Consider the following 21,796-nt stretch of genomic DNA (forward strand, 5'->3'; position numbering starts at 1 on the left):
GAGTAATGGCTTCGCGAAACTCGGGCCGTATATATGTAACTTTAATACGATTATTGTAAATAGGAAGATGTAACCGCGGTTGTTTAACGATTTAATCGTTGTTCCGAGAAGCACGTTGCAATACAGGGTGACGCAAAAGTACTATAAAGTAATATGTGTAATCGGCAATTTAAAAATTGTATTTTACAAAGAACCGATAAATCCACAACGCGAAGAGGATCGAATAAGAAATAATTTTACCATAGGCAAATTTCCATAATTCCAAATAATTCTTACGATTAGCTATAATTTCCATAATTTATCTTCTTACTGAGACCTCGAAACTTACGATCGTTTAATCTCTCTGTTATTCTGTACCATGACCAGAGATTCCACATCAAAGATCAAGTCTTACGTTCAAATTAAACGAAATTCACGGCGATTAATTCTAATGAAAGCGACATTTAACGTTGCTTCGGTCTCGTGTCTCCTGCCCTGTTTGCATCTGAATATCAATCGCACTCGTTCCGAGCGAATTAAGCGTGTGTTTGTCGCATTCGCGTACCAATACAGCAGTGCTGGCGGAACTCGCGCGTCGCGGGTTCAAGCGTACTCGGCTGAAAGCTGCACGCGGAGAGAGCGAACGGGTGTGTTTGCGGTTCCATGGCGGACGTGGACCAAGATAACACGTTAAAATAGTACGCCAACAAACGATAACACGCATTTAGAATATCTGTCGCAGTGTCGTTCCTCGCGATATTGAATCGCGCGACTCTCTATAATTGCAACGATTCAAATAGCTAACACCCTTCTTCATCATCGTCTTCGTTCACGTTGAGATACGAAGCGGAAAGAGTAGCGCAGGAAAGAAAAATGTAGAGTACATAGGCGCGCTTGTCTCAGTTACCACGATAATGATAAACTACAACTTCTCATCGACGTTTCAGACGAGGTCGTTTACACGTGTTGCTCGACGTGTTGTTCAGGGAAAAATCATTTCGTTAATCTTACCTAAGCAACATGGCAGAGTAACTTCAGGGAGAAGATCGTCGATACTCGAACGCTATATTGAGAGCATGCTGCTGCCAATCGATACTCTTCACGCTTTCAGCCTGAACTTCTGACAGCCACCTGCAAGACAATGATAAGGCGATCCTTGTTTTATTTCATTTTTTTATCTTCACATTGGATTTTCATGGAGTAATCGTTAAATAAGGAGAAAAAAAGAAAAAAAATCTGTCGATGAGAGTACGATGATTTGGAGTCGATTTGTCGATCGATAACGAGTTACTTCGACAAATTCCTTCTTCCTAAAGTTAATATTTGTTACAACAGTCGAGGAATTAGTACGTATTTCATTCGCATAAGATAAATAAGTTATAAAAGATACATATTTAACAGCATTATAAAACGAAGGATTGAATAAATATACATGTACTGAATAACTTACATAGGCAACGATCGGGAAACTCGTCACAAGGAAATTATCGCAAGAGCCACTATTCAAGTATAACACGCTACGACATACCAACGGGACGACAGATATGTTAATTTCTCAATTATCATTAAATATCGTTCTTAAATTAACCGCAACGTTCTCTACAACCGCAAAGACTACACGTTACTAAGTAGACTTTTGTCGAACCTAATTCCTCGAGTCTCTCGAATGATAAACAAATGGATCTAACATAGAGGTGCCTCACAAAAAGCGAATTCCAATCGAATTCCTCGTCGCATCCTTATCTCCGGCGTGGCTATAAAAAGAAACGTTCAACTTCGACTAAGAGCATTAGTTGTTCATCCATAACTACTACACAACCTACAAATTCCTCTAACTACATATTCTCCGAATGGTCGATCAACAAAGCGCAAAAAGCACGTAGCCAATCGTTCCGGAACTCTCTGTCGGTCGAACGTGGAACGCGTAATTCTGCTTGCGTTCTAGAGTTGGAAAACACACACCTGGCTGGCGCGTGTCACGTTCATTTAAGAGCGGTCATGTTGACGCGGGGCTCGTAAATGTAATCGCGTCAATTAAGGCGACACTTACGGATTTCTAATCGGCTGACCCATACGTGCCGGATTATGTCAGCTGTTGGCACGTCGACGATTTTAATCGATTGATTCACGCAAAAGCGCGCTCACGGCGACACGTTCCTCTCTCCTTTTCATGCCATACTTCTTTCTGCTCTCACCTTTTTTCTCTCTTTTTCGTTCTTTTTATTCGCTCTTCCTGCCTTTCATATTCCCGTGTTCGTGCATGGTTTATATAACACCGCGAATGAGGATCATGTATTAATTAGAGCGGTAGTAGGCAGCTGCGTTGCCACGCGACCCTCGGAAAAAGCTGCGCTCAATTGCATCTTCGATTTACACGCGGATCAAAGAGGTAATCTGGGAATAAGAACCGTGTCGATAGACTACGTGTATCGAAGCTGCGCGATAAGCGGGCTCGTCGATATCGGAATTACAAGAACGTAGATATGATAATACACGGAGCTTCGATTTAGAGTAGAATTGGAACAGGTTGAGGCGACGGTTAGTTCCACCTTCTACGAGCAGTCAAGCTTCGATAAAAACTGGACCCAGCATCGGACAGTCTCGGAGATGTCTAGAGCTAACAGATCAAGGACCAACTATGCTTAACGCGGGTCTCCATTGTTCAGGGCTAGGAAGTAGCCTCCTTTGGACCTTTGACTGCATTCAGACGCATTCATGCTTATTTTCTTAAATAATACCTTAAATAATAATCCCTTATTTTAGACAGCTCAAGCGGAGCCAGTTCATTGTTGGGATCTATTTCTAGATTCTTTCTTCCTGAGTTCTTAATTCATGATAGAGAAATTAGAACTTAATCGTTCTGTAAGAGAGGAACGAGGATCGTAGTGGTTATGCTTCGATCCCAAAAGGAATCGACTGAATGAACATCGCGATGAGTACGGAACACCCACATGGCCTCGTGAAAGGTATAGAACGTAGGTGATTTCACTATTCTGGCACACGATGCGATGCATCGGATAAGGGAGACGAGGCAGAGTCCAGATATAGACCTGCTGTAGGTAATAGTTCGGTAGGTGGTAGTGGTAGCGCGAGCGGTAGGACCGGTAGGTTTGGTTTACTTCAAGTTCGTTGCGGCCAGCCGGTTCGCCACTTTTCTTCTTCGTCTCTTCCTCTTCCTTTTTCCCTCCCGGGCATTTTTCTCCTTTTTTGCCCTCTCCTTCCCTTCTTCTGCTATTTCCTCCTCGTTCATGATCTCCCACCGCTTGGTCGTTGATCTCCCCCTTTCCCTCCTCCTTTTGCTTACTCCAGCATCCCTCTGTCTCCAACTTTCTCGCTCTATTCCATTGGAAGATATTTATTTTAATGCGAAGCTGAGGTGTAACAAAAAGGTATCGGTTAAAATCGGCTCCTTCGGCATCGCGAACGCGATAACATCGACAAACCGCGTAGCTGGCTTCCGTGAAATATTAGAGGTACCCCGGCCCCGGCTGCTACTACTGCTACTGATAGCCTGTCCTCTTCGTTTCACGAACGCAGAGTGAAACGAAGGGGAGGGACAAGGGGGAGAATTGCTCGTCAGCCGCAGAATGGTGGGAACGGAAAGAAAATCTCGAAGAGCCTCTTTGTAGATACCGACGACTTTGATAGAGGCGTGTCCACGTCGACAACCTACCATTAGGATGAATAAGCATATCTTTATGAGATCTCAACAAACTGCGATCTTCTTCTTCTATTGATTACCTTTTTACTTCTTAAATAACCCACGAATCTTAAGAACAGCTCGCTCCTCGAAAGGGCACGCCATTTTGTCTAACTGACTTCTGACATTATAGTAACTCTATAGTAGGTCTAATTATAATTTTTACAACATCTTCGAAATATGCGCGAACGAAATTTTAAGGCCGTGTTAAAGTGGCTTGAAATAAACACGAGATGAGCCGAGTTTGGAATTGCAAACGATATTCAGGACGATGTCCCGTCAGCTAGAATTAACCAGAAGCACAAGGTTGCATAATGCGTAATAAAAATACACGTTACTGTTACCTTACTTTAATTACTGCATTATCCTACTACCTTGTAGCGCCAATTTCCATTTTTACTACGCTCACTTTTGTTACCCAATTATTACCAAACATAACCATCAGCGGTTTCATTATACACCGGCAAAAAGTAAATTGGTTCCACCATGTATCTCCCACGAATAGGAGCACGCGCGCATGCGCCCGCGCAGTCAGAAAAAAGAGCGCAGAAATCAAAGTATATGTAGCATGACTGACATACGTCTCCGGCCGAGTATCAATTGTGAACGTGTTTCACCGAAGCAATAAGAAACTCTATCTGTCGGAATCTCCATTGCCGAGACAATATCCATTATTATATTACATCATTGCGTAATCGACGTTTACGGTTTTATAGGACTGGCCTCGCGCGCACGCCGCGCGCGTCCAGCAAACTCGAGGAATCGGGGCCGTTCGGAATGTTCCGTGAAAGCTCGGATTCCACCGATCGCACTGGCAGACATACTGGCAGCACCAGAATTTCCCGGTATTCGTGGAAGTTAAATGGTACATACGTGCGTGAAAGAGAGAAAAAAGAAGTATGTTTAACGCGCGCACAGCCGATCATTGCGAATTATCCGTCATGATGCAAGACCCGCGTCCTGAAGTTCGAACCATATGCGAAATATCGTTTCTAAAAGCGATCTTCGCGTCTCGATCTAGTTCTTTCGAACTTCGCGCTCAATTTCATATCCGCTAATTAGTTAGAGGATCTTTGATTTTTCGCATTCGTTTTTATTAAGAAAGAGAAAGAACGAAGAAGACGATTTCTTCCATAAATTTCTCGTTTGATAGGAAAACCCCTGGGGACGAGGGAATCACGGATTGGGGGTTTTAAGACCGTTTCGCATGGAACTGGTTCTAACGGAGTTTTATGCGGCTCGCAGTGGACCAGTTTTGCGGCCGTCAATGAAGTGCACTGTACACGAGTCGCGAGCGCACTCGAGGCGGCGAAGAGGGGCGGCTGGTGCTGCTGCTGCTGCACGCAGTGCACATAGTCCAGTGTCCAGTGCCGAGAGAACCAGTCATTGGCCGATCGGCCAATCGCGTCACGGACCAAAAGAAGACGACCGCCGGTCGCTCGTTTCGAATGGTTCGCCATGAGTCGATTCGTGCGACGATCTATCTTCTCTCCTCTCTCGCTCTCGTCACTCTTCCTTGTCTTTCCTTATCACGTATGCACCACACACATACACATATACGCACACGCGATTCTCCGTTCTCTCTGTCTCCACTCTCCCCCTCCCCTTCTATCATCCCCTCCTTCTTTTTCTTCTTTTTCTCCGGTCTTGTATCTCGTTCTTTCTTTCATCCGTGTTCCTCTCCTCGTCCGCCTAACTTGCTTCTTTGTCTTTCTTCCTTGCTCGTACGTTGCGTGGCCGCTCTTCTCTTTTCATTGGTCTCTCCTCATTGCAAAGTGCCGTAATATTCTCCTGCCGGAGTTATTTTCGTCGCGCTCACCCAACCAGCTCTCCCGAGGCGGCATTGCACGGGTTGCTCTCTGCGCATTGTCTCGAGGCCCCTGCTGGAGTAACTGGATTTCCAGGCTAGCAAGGCGATCGCTGCCGATACCGCCGATCTTCCCACTTTGCTTTTGTCTCTCCCCTTCTGCTTCTTCTTCCCTAAGCTCAACCTCCACCTTCACGGCGAGTTTTTCTACCCAAGCAAAGAGAAACGTTCGACGGTACACGTTTGGACGTTTGCCAAACTTATCGAATAATCACTACGATTAATCTCGAATCCTATCACGTTTCGTTTCATTTCAACGATGGAAATTCGTTTTGTTTCAACGACCTTTTAATTTTAATAAATGCGATTCAGTGCGTCGTGCGTGTAAACGCAATATCGTAAGCATTTGAATTAATTTAGGATTCGCGATAAATTATGAATTAAGAGAAAGAATAGAATTTCCATTGTTGTGGCCATTTCAGGAAATCATCTTCACTCGATTAACGAAAAGAGGCGCTCAAGGGGTCGAAGCGGTCGAGAGCGGCTCGGTAAACCACAGTGCCGCTTTTAGACTCGTTAAATACATCTGCAGATCGTTAATCGGGGCCTGAATGAAAGGAACATCATGATCAGCCGAGACAACCGTGCTCGTAATCTCTCGTGTACACACTACGGACCCGTACACCGTCCTCGGTAGTGTGTGCTGACCACGCGCGCACGTGTGAGTGCCACTCGTTACTTAATGCTTACTTATGTCGGCGCATTACTCGTTAGTCATTACTCAACCACCCTTATGCCGTACAACACACAGCAGCGCTTTTGATATTCCTCGGATCACGCAAGCCGCTGAACCGAAAATTAAAGACACCGCGCATCGTTGTAACATTGAAAAGTAACCGTGCTCGCGGAATCGAGAATATTTATTAATCTCAGGCCATGAATTTCCAACAATATCGCGGCATTCCATCGACTGTTTTGCATGACGACTTAATTAGAGAGAACGGTATCAATGGAATTTTCACTCGTAGAAAATCATCGAACGAGCAATTATGGAATTTCTCTCGTATTTTTACCTTTTTTATTTTGATACGACATTCTAAATATTTTATACAAATCTTAAATCAAGGACTTTTTTTCTAAATTGGATATACATAGACTTACGAAAGTATTCGAACACGCGTAGATATCTTTTACGAATATATATTATTTTGAAATTTCACTAACACTTTGCGATAAATATTTTGTAATTCCTATACGTTTTTTTAGATTGGTTTCAAGCTTGACCAATATAACCTTGGTTTATTAAAAATTCCAAAACGTTTTACATAACACGTATAATATTTATATAAATATAAAATCTGTCTATGATAAAATGTCCAAATATATTCGTCAGCTTGTGTATTATTTCGTGTAATGCTTTGGAAGGATATCGTCGGATTACATTATGGATTTCATTAATGTTTTACATACCTGCGTTACACACAGTGTAAACAAAACACGCGAACATTAAGTGACTTTAATATTGCATAACCAGCCACGACTTCGACTTTGATAACGATAAAATTCCATTTTCATAAAGCTTTCGGTTCACGGGCTACTTTTGCCATCGATAAACTCTTCAAATGAGATACAACGTATCGTCGTGTTCTACAGTGAATAATTAAGTTATACATAGAACGAGATAAGTAGCAGCCGATTACATGTAACTTGGAAAGAACATCGAATCCCTCTTATCCCGTCGAATCGGCCAAGGGTTAAAAGTCAGAGAAAAAACGCTGGTATCGCGTAGGAACTGGCTACTCCGAAAGATTCGTAAAAACTGTGCAATCATGACTGCTTAGCTCATTCTACGTTTTATTAATTTCTCCCGAACGGACTGGCACAGGTCAATCGCGTAATTTCAGTGCTCGCGCGAAGCATATAGCGCTAATTACGGCCATTAAGCACGGCGAATACTTAGCTTAACTGATTAATTAGAAAGCACGTTTTTTTTCCACGCTCGAATCGTGGCCGTGCGCACTCGTACGCGCGCTCGACTCGCATACAATAAGATTTCAGTTCAACTAGAAACACGGAATCGGTTCACCTTTTATTCTATATAAGATAGAATTATTTATGTCAATCTGTCAGGTTAATCGATGTCTCACCGTGGCGATTTCGTTTCTTTCTTTCTTCGTTATAGATCGAGATCTGTTATATGATTGGCGATTATGAGGCAGTTGGAAGTTGAAGCCATTTTTCAATTCTGCTGTCACGTTAGATATGATTAGACGTTATATATATTTGGAATTATGTATAATTCTCGCTAGAAGCTAATCATAGAATTATAGATAAGTTTTATCCCATTTGTAAACAACTCTTATAAATAACGAAATGTTCTTATGAATATCTTGTACTTTCTGTATACATTTTCAGATTTGTTTCAAACTTTATCAATACAACCACGATAACCGAGTCTCATTACAATTTGTTAATTTAAACTTAAATTTAAATTGAAATTAAAAAATGTATAACACTCGTCATATATTCGTACAAAATTTCTGTAAGTGTTCGAATATTTTCATGAACTACTTATGCCCGTGAGTACAAAGAATAGCAGGATGGAACGGATATCTCCGGTGGATACAAATGCGGTGCGATGATATTAAACTGCTCGCATTAATTGCCATTAGATATATCGAACATCATACATCTGCATCGCGCCACTATCTCGTCTATCGAGATATAAAGGGAGACCAGAAGCTAACGAGAAAGAGAGAGAGAGAGAGAGAGGAGAGAGAGAGAGAAGGCACGGGTCTGAAGCGTAGCGGTTTCTCTCAAGATTTATTGCCTGTGCTCGCAATTTACGCGCGTGTATCCTGAACTGAAATTATGCAAAACAGTCGCGGCCTGACAAGTGGCATTTTTATCGGAAGACCCATTATAAAATATCGAGTAGGCACGCGGAGCGCACACCAGAGAGCGCAGCGTAACGCACGCAGCGACGAGTTGTTGCTCGCGCTGTTACGCGCCACATGTTGTTTCACGTCTTCGCGTGAACCGTGTCGTTACTTCGTATCACGATGAAGTCGAGCGAGTAAAGTTAACCGAGATGGTGAGCTACTTGAATAGAGTTGTAGATAGGATTTTTACAGGTGTCTCGCCGGTTTTAATCCTCCTTCGTTAAGCGCAACTGTTTTTCTTCTGGACTTATTCCCGTCACCAGTCTCCAGCTACACGTGTCCTATTTTCCTTTCTTCCTTCTTTCTTTAAAGCTCTTCTCTTATTTAATTTTCTTCGCAACATAACCATACACTCATGTACGGATATTGTTATGCAAAAAGTAAAAAGTAATTCGGCGGTAAAAGCGATTTTGCATTAAATGAAATGTAAATGCACGGAACATTAATCAAGCGTAACGACGTTGGAGAACCGAGCGCGGAAAATACTGAACATTTTCAAGGCCCGGTTTCTTTTCGCATAACCGAGTAATTTTATTAAAAAGAAAATAAATAAGTAAGATTTGTTCGATGTGGAAACGCGTGTAGCAATAAGTTGAGGTTGAGCTAGCAGGGCCACCTGTTTGAGAGGTCTAACAATGTTGCAGCTTAACAGTGGTATAGCGGTCAACAAAGAGGTTAAGCATCGACATTCGGAATAATTAAGTTCATTAAATGTCTCTGCTGGTACGGTCGTTCCACCGAGTCGCTTTTGAACGGCGTACGATGAAAAGCTATTGTTTGGTTGCCGACAACGGCGAGCATCTCTCCTGGACAATATTTATCGTGGCAACCTTTGCTCCGTAGCTTCCAAGCGAATTTTATTTTCTCGAATTACCAGCGTCCACGAAGCTGATCGAACGGGAGAAAACATGACACCGAGATTCTCTCATTTTCGTATTCGTATCATAAATTTATTCCATTTGCTAAAATCGTTTTTTATCCACGCCTAGTAGAACACACGATCGAACGAGAAAATACACGCGAATTTACCGACGCAGAAAAGTCGGTAATCGACCTACATATTTTTCGATTCCATATTTCACGGTCCCATTACGGGAACGAAATCGCGTCGATATACATTGTACGTAAGTTTAAGATTTATTGGGGCACAAATTACGTTTCGAGACGCTCGCGATATCGTTTGGGATCGTGTAACATGCACTGTTTACATTTTCATTAACTCCTATAAAATTGTCGTCTAAAACCATGCGCAAACAGCGATAACCAACCGAATGAAATTTTTTGACGTCCGAAAGTACCGACTATGACTCAACTCGGTCGTAGCGACGCCACGTGTGAATTCGAAAAAATATTAATCTTCCTCGAATCCTCTTCGACGAACGAGAAACAGTCAACAAACCGATGACACCTGTGTTACATACTAAACCAGAACTGATTCAAGAGCAGAAATATATATATGATACACCGTGCACGAAGAAACGAGCGGGTTGAAACGCGGAAAGCCTCGATGGAAATTTTCCTCTACGTTCTCTCTTATCTGCTCGTTAAGTAAACTGTTAACGGTTAGAATACGGTGGACCCTGGGACGCGATACATCAGACGTTGTCGCTCTAGTATATTTCTCAAGTTCCGTGGCGTCGTCGCAGCCGCAACTTGATTTCGTTTGCTCTTATACGTCAGAGATTCGTGTATCAGAGCCAAGCGACGAAAATACGTTGTTTCGATACGCTGATTACGAGAGAGAAAGAGAGAGAGAGAGAACGGGAAGAGAGAGAGAGAGAGAGAGAGAGAGAGAGAGAGAGAGAGAGAGAGAGAGAGCAAATACTACATCGAACCCTTCCAATACGAGGATGCGTATACATATATATGTATTCTAAAATGTTTTTTCTGCTGAAGCTTTTTACCGCTATGCGATTAATCAGCATTCCTAAACGTGCATATATGTGGTAAAAATACACGTATTTGTATACAACAGAACGAAAATACTAGTAGTCAGACTGTACAACGTAATGACGAATCGTTTGCTAGCTCATTTCCTGAACGAACGTTTGACGTAGAAGAGACGCGTCAACACGATGTATACACGTTACGGAAATACATGACGGGCCCGGGAGCACAAAGAAATTTTAGATTTCCATCACAAGGCGCGTGTCAGCATTCCATAAAAATTCGTTGTCGCGTTATACACGTCGTCGCAGCAGCCGCGATGCACTTTACCCGCGTCAGGGGGCCTCGCACGCGCTATCACTTCCTCTATGTAGTATTATTCATGAATATATAATATGTATATAATGCTCATGAATAAGAGATTTGACACGCGCCCTTCTTATTGCTAAAGTACAGAGAACTACTAGAAAATGAATTTATTATATATATATATACATATATACATACACATACATATGTGTGTGTGTATATAACATAATATAATCATCATTGAAGCATCGGTATTGTCGTTAAACCATCGTGCTGCTACACGCGCGCGTATAGATCGAGTGACACTCAAGAAATTTTGTCAAAGGAATTTTCTTTGAGCAGCTGGCGCTCATCCAATCGTTTACTCTAGCGAATGCCTGCTAGAAACCGTCCTATTCGCTCGTGTGTACCGCGTATCGCACCACTATTCCCGCCGGTTCTCTCTCGTGATCACGAGAGAGAGAAAGCAACGTGTGTACCGAATGAGAAAGAGAGGAGACAAGAGTGAGAAGCGAAGAAAGTAAGGAAAGAAGAGGATAAGAGAAAGAAGCTGCGAGTGGGGAGTCTTCACACGGGGCGCACACGGTTCTCTGTTACCTGCGACTCGTGGCCGTGTCCAGCATGGTAATCCAATCCTGCGGATGGGGGGCTACCTCGTCATCCCTGCGGGTCTTTCGTTGACCGATCGCGAAAAGTCGAGGAACTTCACTTAACAGTTATTTCCGTCTTTCGTCAGGCACTACTCGTTGGAAAATAAAATCACTCCACTCGCACGATTGGCCGCGCGGCTCGTCTACGTATGATAGAACGCGGAAGGACGCCTTTACTGGCGCGAAGACGACGCACTTCTATTCGCCAAGTTTTTCTTTTTCGTCTTTTTCCTTGCCCTTTTTCCACGAAACGTGGTGTAAATATGTGCACTGCCCGCGGCAAACGAAACGTCGAACACCACACGCTATATCGGTATACGCGCGATCCACAATCCACAACGAAATCACGGATTCGTTTTACGAAGACGAAACGCGCCACCGAGACAGCCAATTGTCATACTCTTATAAACAACCGTACGCAAGCAGAGGCCGCAATATACTGAACGAACACATGATTCCGAAGGGGTCTAGTGTCGCCGTACAGCGTGCAGGTGGCAGCACCGAAGCGGCGCTCCGATCGAGATCGGCCATACGCCGAATCTTCGAAAAATTTGCCGACAATTTTCGCTTTTCTCATAAAAATTACCGCGAAATTGACGCGAATGTGGGTGAACGAGTGTAATACGTGTCTAGGAATTTTATAGTCATCGAACAGAAGTCAATGGTACTCGCTCGAGCCACCGATGTCAAACAACTATCAAGGCCGAGCATGATCTGACTGAACGCGAATTAATGTAAGTGCATGTTTACTATAGCCGATAATTTGTACGTATTTTGAAATCATAACGGTCTACTAAATATTAATATCGTTTTCATCGAATTCGTGGGATTCGAATGTGTTCACGTTGTTAGATCTTGATTACGTTATCGGAACACTTTTTAGGCTAATCAAAGCTCGCTGATTATGGCGGGAGAAAATATTCCTCTTAAATAGATGTCCCTAACTCCATCGAAAGTGAACTTTTTTGTGCATGTAGAAGGCGCTGTAACTGTCTTAAAATTGTTCGTTTCCATTAATCGAATGTAATCCTTAAAATTTGAATTATCACTTGTTTTATGATATCATAATTCTTTATTAGCGAAAATTGAAATTTCCTGAAAATTTCCATATAAAATTTTTACAGCTATATTTCAATAAAATTATACATGTATGATTCGTAAGAAATAAGATACGTATTTTATAACTCTAGCGTCCGCAAAAATCGAGCGCCGAGTTTCATCAACGATATCTAGTTAGCAAATAAAATGCCACACCGGGTCAAATGAATTATATCACAGGCGAGTTTAGGTGACGACACGAGGTACAGAGGAGTAGATATTTCGTCATTAGTTTACAATGAGCTAAGGATATTTTTAGAAAGCCAAAAGTTTGCCGTTATCGCGACCACGCGGTTATCACATTCGTCTTGCTATTCTGCACTTTTATGTATTTATGTGTCTTTCTTTCCTTCCAGTCGTAAAATGCTTTCGAATGAAATAAAACTGATAAATCAAAGATCGCACAAGGAGGGGACTATAATTTACGCACAGCTTTACGACTCGCACAGTTCTTAATTATCTCGAAAATATAATTTCTTTGTTCGAACAAATGCTACCTTTTGAATTGGCATTTCATTGCTTATGACTATCAATTTTTTAATAAAATAGCCGTATAAAATTTCGAGGCTCATGGCGTGCAACAGGTTGCGAGAAATAACGCATCGAAGATGTATTTTACACTGTAATTGTTTGCAAATCTGTAGTCGGCTGGAAGTAATCTTGTTTATAAGACGAAGTTAAGAGGCCTAGTGGTATTTACTTATTTCCTCCGACACTTTGGTTTCTGGTTACGTACTGTAACCGCGATTGATAGTGAAAGCTGCGCGTTTTATCAGCACGGAATGCATACCTACCATATTTTCTCGCTACTGTAATCGTTCTACCATACGAATTTCCTTTCTTTTCTCTTATTTTCCTTTTTTCTACCAGACAAGGAATGTCAACGTTTTTCAACAGCTAATTGACTGGTCGCAAGTTAATTGCCATAATTTTCTAGTACTTATTATTATGTATCAGTATGCAAAATTTCCAACGAGCACAAGTGCATACCGTGAACATGCTAACTTACGATTGTTCGTACATTAACGTAGGATGTAATAGCGTAGCGCACGAATGCCTTCATTACGCGCGTACACTGTTAATGCACGTGCTCTGCTGTATGCGCGTAAATACGAACGATAATGCAATGCGTTACGTTACAGAGAAAGTAGCGTCCGATAAACGAGATATCAAAACATAAAAGTTTCGATAGATAGCTTCTTGTCTCCAATTTAACTAGATTTTCTATCTTTTCCTTTTCTCACTAAATTTATACCAATTGAAAATTCCCTCGTAGAGTTCTCCTGTGTTTATCTAATTTATGGTAATAAATGTTTCTCTGTACGACTTAGTTTGTATTCGAAGTCGGACTATAGTGGTCAAAGTAAAAGATTCTCGCGCGAAGGATGGTCATGCCTCCTTCTTGAAGCAACAGACCGTCCCCCTATCTCGTTCAATTAATTTCTCGGCCGAGTTCGTTTGTACCTCTCTTCCTCCCGCTATCTTCCTATAAATTTTCCAATGTCGCAGCGTCACTTTCTGCACTCGCGATAAAATTCTTTCCGCCCTGTGCCGCGAGGTAACACGATTTTGGATTTTACCGTTCGGGCCGATCGTTTATGCTTGGTCAGTGGAATTCTTCTTTGAACGAGTGTTTGTCCGATGCGCCTTGTTTTCGCGACGTTCTCAGCCGGAGATCGCACTATTCGGAAAGCAGAAATCTCAATTGAATACAGACCTGTGTACTTGTGTACACAACCACAGTTAGCAACAGTGACGTAGACGACGACGCACAGAAGCGGCGATTGGCTGGTAAAACAGTTGCTATCTTATCTTTTTCCCCGTGAGTGTCAACACTCGCCGCTCGGAGCGTACAATCTAGCGTGCACAGGGAGCGTGTAACTTTTGCGGCCTCTGTCGCCAGCAGCAACATTTTTTTCTCCCACGTTGTCTCAAGCTTATTTCCTGACATTCCGTCGCTCTTATACTTTTAAGTCTCGTTCGAACTGTTCAAGTTACTCGGGTTCAAGTTGATTAAGTTCAAACAATCTGATTTCAGAAGGATTCTTTTCACGGAAAGTAAGAAGGATGCTGTTATGGTCGTTATGAATGTATGTAAAATGTTTATACCAATTATATATACATATATATATATATTCAAATACGTCATTTACGAGCATCTGAGTGTGTTTAACTCAAAAATCCATCCGAACACTCACTCTGTTTGGATTTTTATCGAAAATAGTTGATCGATCATGTGTATGAGTGAGTAAGGGAACACGGCTGCCTAATTACAAGTACATTATCAAGGTAGGAATCTATCCACTATTTGCACCGCGTTTCTTTTCGTGGATTGGTCTCCGTTGTTCCGATTAAACGCGATTCTCATTCGGGATTAATTGGACGATAATTAAAAAGCAAATTGACGAAAGATGGTACGTTTTACGCGATTATAGATGTTGTCGTGTTTTGATTAAAATATTGAACAATTTGTTATCGGGAGATGTTCGTCGAGTATACTTTGAAGTATATTATAAAGGTCGGATATGATTTCTTTTCCCTGTTGTTGAAACGTGAGTTTGTTTTGATCTCGTTGTACCAGTTTCGTTGACTTGTCGGATAATTTCGCGATCATAGGGAAGAGATTTATCGCGGAAAAGGCACGCGAGGCATTCGAGCTGGCTTGATCGGCGAGCCGCGAATCGTGCCGATCAAAATCAGGTTAAATGACAACGAACGTAGTGTCACGATCGAACGTGTCGAATCGCGACGAGTTTATTTTCAGCTCGGCCTAAGCTTGCGCATATCTTATGTAAAGTAACCGCGTGTGCGTGGACAACAGGTCGTTTGAGCCACAGGTGCGGTACCTTGTAGAAAGATGCAACACGCTACACCGATTGTGAGTATCTCGTTGACAGGAGAATTTCCACCAAGAAAATCCGATAGATTTCATTTAATAAAATAGTCTCCCCTTCTCTCGCTATAACAAAATTTTACTTAGTGCAAAGTTGTGAAAAGATACGACAACGACGATGGGAAAAGTGCCAATCTACAGAAACAAAAGAACGTGGTACAGTAAGGATTCGTATAACGAGAGTTCATTGATTTTCTCCATTAGCTATTTTTCGCTTGTGTAATAAATGACGTTGTATAAGAGAAGAGCTGCAACAGGAGATTCGATCGGCGAGTATTAATCGGACAATACTTAAAAATTTTGCTCGAGTAAACAAAATTCCTACGAACGAAGTTGTTATTTTCCTTCTGACTTCTTCTCTTCGCACCAAAATGGAATTTTATTTTATCGCAAATCTCTCCTCTCCTTCTGTCTCGTTTCTAATCGCGTATGTCTGTACGCGCAACAACGATGATCTAATTGCTGGTAATCGAGCCGCTCCTTTTCATTCGAGAACGACAACGATGAACCGCGTAGATTAGCATTCTCCTATCAAAATTTTTTACCACTCTGAACGTATTGTTCTACGGCGGATGAAGATAATTCCGTGTCTATAAATAGAAACACAGGCTGGCAGAAGGAGAACCTAATAAAAGTACGCTCTACGGAGAGACCGTTCGCGTTCGACCGAGCGTGAAGTCGAAATAATACAGCGTCGCCGACGCGATTAATATTTAAGCGAATGAATACGAGGTTACAGAATAATTGGGAATTATACGTGCGTGGGATTTGCGTGAATTTGTACGACGAGCATGGTTTATCGATGTACGAAGGGGCGGTGAGACGAGCTGAAGAGAAGAGGGGCAGGGTACGAGGCAACGAATTCTTTTTCTCTTCTTCGGTTTGCTCGCCTATTAGCAGTAAATGGTTGAAGAGTAATTGTACTCGTCACTTGTGTCCGCCGCTAATGACGGATCATTTTACAACATTGCTCCGTCCGACAACGTTCAACAACATCTCGTTCTCAGGAGGCAGATACACCATTTGAAAATTGCGGCGCCGCTTGCAACCTGTATAAACAATCGGCCATTACGCACCGTTATACGATAATCGTGCTTGACGTCAAATATTAAATGATTTCGCTGCGTGAATCAGGCTGTTTAAATTGTCCGGCTTGATTGAATGATGGCCGCTCCTCTAAGTTGGCCGACAACCACTTCACCGTAAATAAGATAGTACCCTATTCTGTATATAAGAGTCGCCTCGTTATACAGGGTGTTCGATTCCTACGTCGTACGTATTATACCAAACGTTCGTCCTTTGGTCTCTTTGGAAAGCTTTATAAGTATAAGGATTGACTTGGAGCTCGTTACCGGTAAACAAAAATAGAAATAGCGTTTTGAGGAATACGAAGGTTGAAACGTTGTCGTTTACACGTTTGCCTTCAAGGGGAACGGGGAAACGACTGGAAGAATTTTCTCCACGAGCTTACTATTCATTTGCTCTATCGAGTTTGCGAAAGACGCCGAATAGTAAATGGCGCAATAAATTCAGAAGTCATTCTAGTATTTGCACGAGCGTTTCACACTTAAGCAGAGAGTGAGAACCGTGGCGTATCGCGATCACGTGTTACGAAGACGCACGTAACGAGACGTGCAAATTAAAGTAACGAAGAGTTTAGTTAGCTGACGAGCCACTAACGGCATTAGTTATAGTTTTCGCGATCGGGAAGCACGACTGATCGTCGAGTTCGACTTGCTCGATATATAAATAAACGTAACAGTACCTATTAGATTATTAAAAAGGAATGGAACGTCGCTGGTATGCATATCCAAACGTACCGGCCTCCCCTATCGTTGTCCCATTCAAGCGGAACTTTCTAACATCAACCTGTTAACTGTAAATCGAAACGAATCTCTATCGACGATGTTCTCCGCGTAAATGAATCATGCGCATGTACGCGTGCGATTAATGTCCCTGAAAGACCGCAACTGGACTTTCATCGGCGCGATCGTTACCGCGCGGCTACGAACTTTTCCCTCGCGGTGAAACGCTTCACTGATGCAATTGGTAAACCGCGTGTCGTCGGTTAATTTTATAATCGCGGATGTTACTTGGTTCATTCGTCGTAGTCACAGACGTGCTCGACTTTGATCGATATTTTCCAATTTTTCACGACAAATCCGCGAGCCGCGCAGCGGCAGATAAAACAGCAGCAGATGCAAGAGAACGCGTGCAATCACCGTTTTGCGTTCAATTAATTTCTTCAATGCTAATAATTTAATGGAACTTGGTGCGTTATCGGCGCCGTTTCATCACGCATCGTGCTCGTGCGCCCGCTCGCTCGTACACGCTTCATGCCATTGCACTTACGTGCAACAACCAGATCTCAGTCAATACCGCGAAATTATCTCGAATCTCTGTGTGTTTGCTCGATATCCATTGTGTTTAAGGAAATTCGTGTACTTCGGTTTTGACAACAATCTAAATACTATCGTCAGACAAACGATTTATTAATGATTTCTTTATTTCAAGAAGAATAATAAACATACACATGTTTTTCGTACCGTGCATACGATAGATCGGTTCCTTAATTACACGATAAGCATTATCGAAAGAACTTGAAGCAACGAGTCTCTTCGGTCGTTTATGATATATATATATATATATATATATTATGTATGTATATATTACTCCATAAATAATCGTCTTAAGTACTACGTGCCGGCAGTAAAGAACATAGTTCGCGTTGTTATCGTATGATTTCATCGAATTTCCACTGTCTCGTGGATAACTTCGTGTAGAAACGTTTTTTTTATTACAAACGCCGCATGAATATTCGATTCGTCGCGTCGTAAGAACTGAACGGTGCGTAAAATTAAAATAAATTGACTAGAGGACACTTATATAGAATAAAAAGCACGAGCCTTCTTGATTGTCTAAGCTAATGCGTGGAATATACCGTTATGGCGCGTTGATTTCCGTGCACGAGTTACGTATGCTATAAATAATGTATAAATACATCTGTTGGATATCTCGTTTGTACGTACGGTGTGCTTTGGTACATCGTGTACTGCGAGCCAGGGGGAAATCATATTCGAAAACGAATGGTCGCTCGACGAGTGAACTCGTTAATCGACCACTTGCAGTCTGTGTGTAATCGTTAGGTTAAAATTATCGATTAATAACAACGGAACGTGATTGTCGAATCGTTAGAACCAAAACTTGGCCTAGTTATCGAATACTATGATAAATCGAAGAAAATTCCAATCAATTCCTACCTCCTTATCCTTCGAGTTTCCGCAATTATCGAAGCATCGCACTGTTCAGCCATTCGAGCTTCGCACGACGACTTTCATTCATCGAAAACAACCATGGTTCCCCATTAAATTAATCGCACCAATCAAACTTTACTCTCACTTGAACTCTTCACCTTAACTCTTCGATCTTTCATCGCTCCCGTCTCTCAACACGAACAATCAAAACTTTCATATACATATAATCGGGCACTGGTTCGATCTTCGACAACTAAATCACCTCGATGTCGTGTTGACATCGCGCGCTCCAAACCGACTCGAGATAGGAGCTGCACTCGTGGCCAGGCAGGCAGCTCCTTAATCCAATCGTCCTCCCGGATAATAAATCAGTGGCGTGGTAGCGTCCCATCCGTCTATCTCCTCGTTCGACTGCGCCGCTCGTTTCTGACAATTTAAGATCAGAGTGCTGTGCCTCGGGCTGCTGGGCGCGGATCTGCAGGTTGTCTGCGCGATCCCGGCCGGTCCAAGCCGGAAATTCTTGACCCCTGCACGCGGAAAATAAGGCTCGTTACCGATCGTCCAGTTCGATCGTAGAGGCGAATTGTTCGCGTCAGATCGATGCCGCGTTAGATCTTTCACGTCGATTTGCGTTTCTTGTTCGCACAATTTCTCCACGCACGGACACGAGTTGCTGGAGGATCTCCAGTTATCCACGCACGAAGGCCTCGTTGCGCAAGACCTTTTCGGCTTGCACGGACTGTTGTCGACGATGGACTCTAGTTGACTGTTCGCGCCAGAACACTTCTGGTTCAGTTGATCCGAGCTCGCAAAGCGTAATCGTTTCGGTGATTCGCTCGAGCACCTCATGAAGGTTGATCTTACGAGAGATTTGTTTTTAAGAGAACTTCGTGGTATCAGAGGGTTGGAATTGTTCCTGGCGTAACCGTTTCTTCGATTCTCTCGTTCCCTGCTTCGCTCTTCTCGCAGGATCGGGTCTTCGCCGATCAGCCAGTAGGTTAAACGCTCGCCCTTGCCCTTCATGGAGACCAATCCTCTTTCTACTATTTTGAAACCGCCAACTTGGTCTAGGAGTTCCTTCGTTTCTCTGCTGCAGTGGATTTTTAAAGCTGAAAAGCAGACGATATCGAACGTATGATACAATGTTACGAATATTTGGCAATGTGAAACGTCAAAGTTTACATATATCACAGAAAATTCACGAGATACTAATGTAGTATCGCGGACGAGGGGCCTGAGGGATGTTGGGTGAATTATAAACAAGCGGTTGCGGAACATGTGTGTGGTGGGGCTAAGATGAAAGACACGAGACTAAGACAAAAGGCAAGGGGTTGCTAAGGGACAAGAACGAATTAACTATCTATCTAATATCTAGTTGTCTTAATTATGATACGTTATTGTAATTAGTTCACGTTAAACAACCATCGTTTCCTGTTTAATCAACATCTGTTTAATCCATTTATTGTAAATAAGCTAATTGTACTAAAGATCCTACACTAATATAACATATTCGCTGCAAACCTCGAAGTTGTATTTCTTTTTTCATAAGAATGCGATCGACATAACAGTGGCGAATATGTTAAATGGAAGAATCATTTCGGAGTCCTAATATCGAGCAGACGCATCAGGAAATTATATTCAAATCTACGATCTTCTTTCTTTCTCTCTTGATGCAAATTAATAATTACTTACCAGATCCAGTGGATTCCATGCGGCTAGCAGTATTCACGGTATCACCGAATAGACAATAACGTGGCATTTTTAGGCCGACCACACCGGCGCACACAGGACCTAGGTGAGAAATAAAAGTAGATCAGTTGTATTTGGCACGGTCTAAAATCGTATATCGAAGTTTTCTCACTGAACTAACCGGAATGTATACCAATTCGTAGTTGCAACTTATCCAACGGCCTGTGTCGAATTGTAAATTGTTTTACGGCTTCTAGGAGGCATAAGGACATACTGGCTATTTCTCCTGCGTGCTGAATACCGTTTCGAATTGGTAAACCGCTTACCTGTCGAAAGGAGTATAATTCAGGATCCTGTATCACGTTTAGATACTTTGTTTACTTACCACCATGTAAGCATCGCCGATAGTTTCCACTTTGTAGACGTCGTAATTTTCTATCGTCGAATCGAAACAGGTGTACAAATCGTTCAGAAAATCTACCACCTGCGAGTGAAATAATTTCGTTTGAAATTGATATGCTAATATTTACGGTGATATTGATATTTAACGTTGTAAATTTTCCTCTCTTCTGGTACAATTATTTTAATATAGATATTACACGATACAAAAATGCAAGTAGTTGGTAAATTTCGAAATATTCTGGTAAAAATTACCTGCAATGGTGTGCTTTCGGCAGACATGGCGGTGAAGCCGACAATGTCGCTGAAATAAATTGTAACGCTGTCGAAGCTTTCAGCTTCAACTTTGTGTCCCCGTTTCAATTGCTCTGCCACATAACGCGGTAGCATTTCATACAGCAACGCGTCTGAAAGATAAAATTTCGTGTATTATAATTTGAAGGAAACGTGATAGCGTTTTAATTGAGTGGCATTTTATGGAACGTCGAGCAACCTGTCTTTTTCTTCTCCTCCGTTAATTGGTCCGTTCGTTCGTCGACCAGCGCTTCCAGATTATTCGCGTATTTCTCCATCATGGCCATCATGTTGTCAAATATATTTGGCTTCCTGAGAAAAGCATATCTTTAAGTTATTCCAATTTTTACTCTCTTTTATTTCTTTATCTTGCTTTATTTTGACAATCGGAATTAAATAAAAATAAATTTATTTTATCAGGTGAAATTAAAATGGCAAACGCTGGATCTATTCTCACTCGTGCAGATATTTCGTCCTTGTTGCTTTCTAATTTACGTTTAACGTACTATATGTAGTCAGTGAATATTCTCGCTTATCGATATTAATTTTAAATACTTATATTTCTAGGATCTTTTATCGATTTAACAACGGTATTGGCGAATTTAAATTTCAGAGAATTTATATTCTCAAGTTACTTGAGTAAATGTAATTATCACGTAGAATCGACTCTTCAACTTTATCGCTATAAAATAAGGGTTGAGATATTCAAACTTACATGCCCTTTCTCAAAGGTCTCAGTTTGTTTCTAACGATCTTGAAGTCTGGTCGAGTCTCAGGATCCTCGGCCCAGCACTCCATCAGACAAGCGCGCACGAAATGGAAACAGTTCTCCAACTGGTTCAACGGTGGTCTGAGATAATTCAAGGAAAACAGAGTAGCTGACAGGGTGAAAACA

The 21,796-nt window shown here is 42.1% G+C and overlaps 1 protein-coding gene and 1 long non-coding RNA gene across 4 annotated transcripts in view; one reads left to right on the forward strand and one right to left on the reverse strand.

Moving 5' to 3' along the window:
- Positions 1-21,796, reverse strand: part of LOC126915948 (guanylate cyclase 32E) — a 57,228-nt gene that overhangs the window by 14,559 nt on the left and 20,873 nt on the right. For all 3 annotated transcript variants that reach the window (XM_050721176.1, XM_050721177.1, XM_050721175.1), the window contains exons 18-25: positions 21,617-21,751; positions 21,101-21,213; positions 20,863-21,014; positions 20,594-20,692; positions 20,390-20,534; positions 20,212-20,310; positions 18,526-19,628; positions 991-1,110 (exon numbers count right to left, since the gene is read on the reverse strand). In XM_050721176.1, coding sequence (XP_050577133.1) covers positions 18,859-19,628; positions 20,212-20,310; positions 20,390-20,534; positions 20,594-20,692; positions 20,863-21,014; positions 21,101-21,213; positions 21,617-21,751 — 1,513 coding nt within the window. In that variant the 3' untranslated portion in view covers positions 991-1,110; positions 18,526-18,858. The remainder of the gene's footprint in view (positions 1-990; positions 1,111-18,525; positions 19,629-20,211; positions 20,311-20,389; positions 20,535-20,593; positions 20,693-20,862; positions 21,015-21,100; positions 21,214-21,616; positions 21,752-21,796) is intronic.
- LOC126916048 (uncharacterized) overlaps positions 14,335-21,796 on the forward strand; it is a 121,377-nt gene continuing 113,915 nt past the window's right edge. Inside the window, exon 1 of the long non-coding RNA XR_007710404.1 lies at positions 14,335-14,466. This is a non-coding gene — a long non-coding RNA (uncharacterized LOC126916048). The remainder of the gene's footprint in view (positions 14,467-21,796) is intronic.

This window comes from Bombus affinis, chromosome 5 (assembly GCF_024516045.1).
Source record: "Bombus affinis isolate iyBomAffi1 chromosome 5, iyBomAffi1.2, whole genome shotgun sequence".
Taxonomy (NCBI): Eukaryota; Metazoa; Arthropoda; class Insecta; order Hymenoptera; family Apidae; genus Bombus; species Bombus affinis.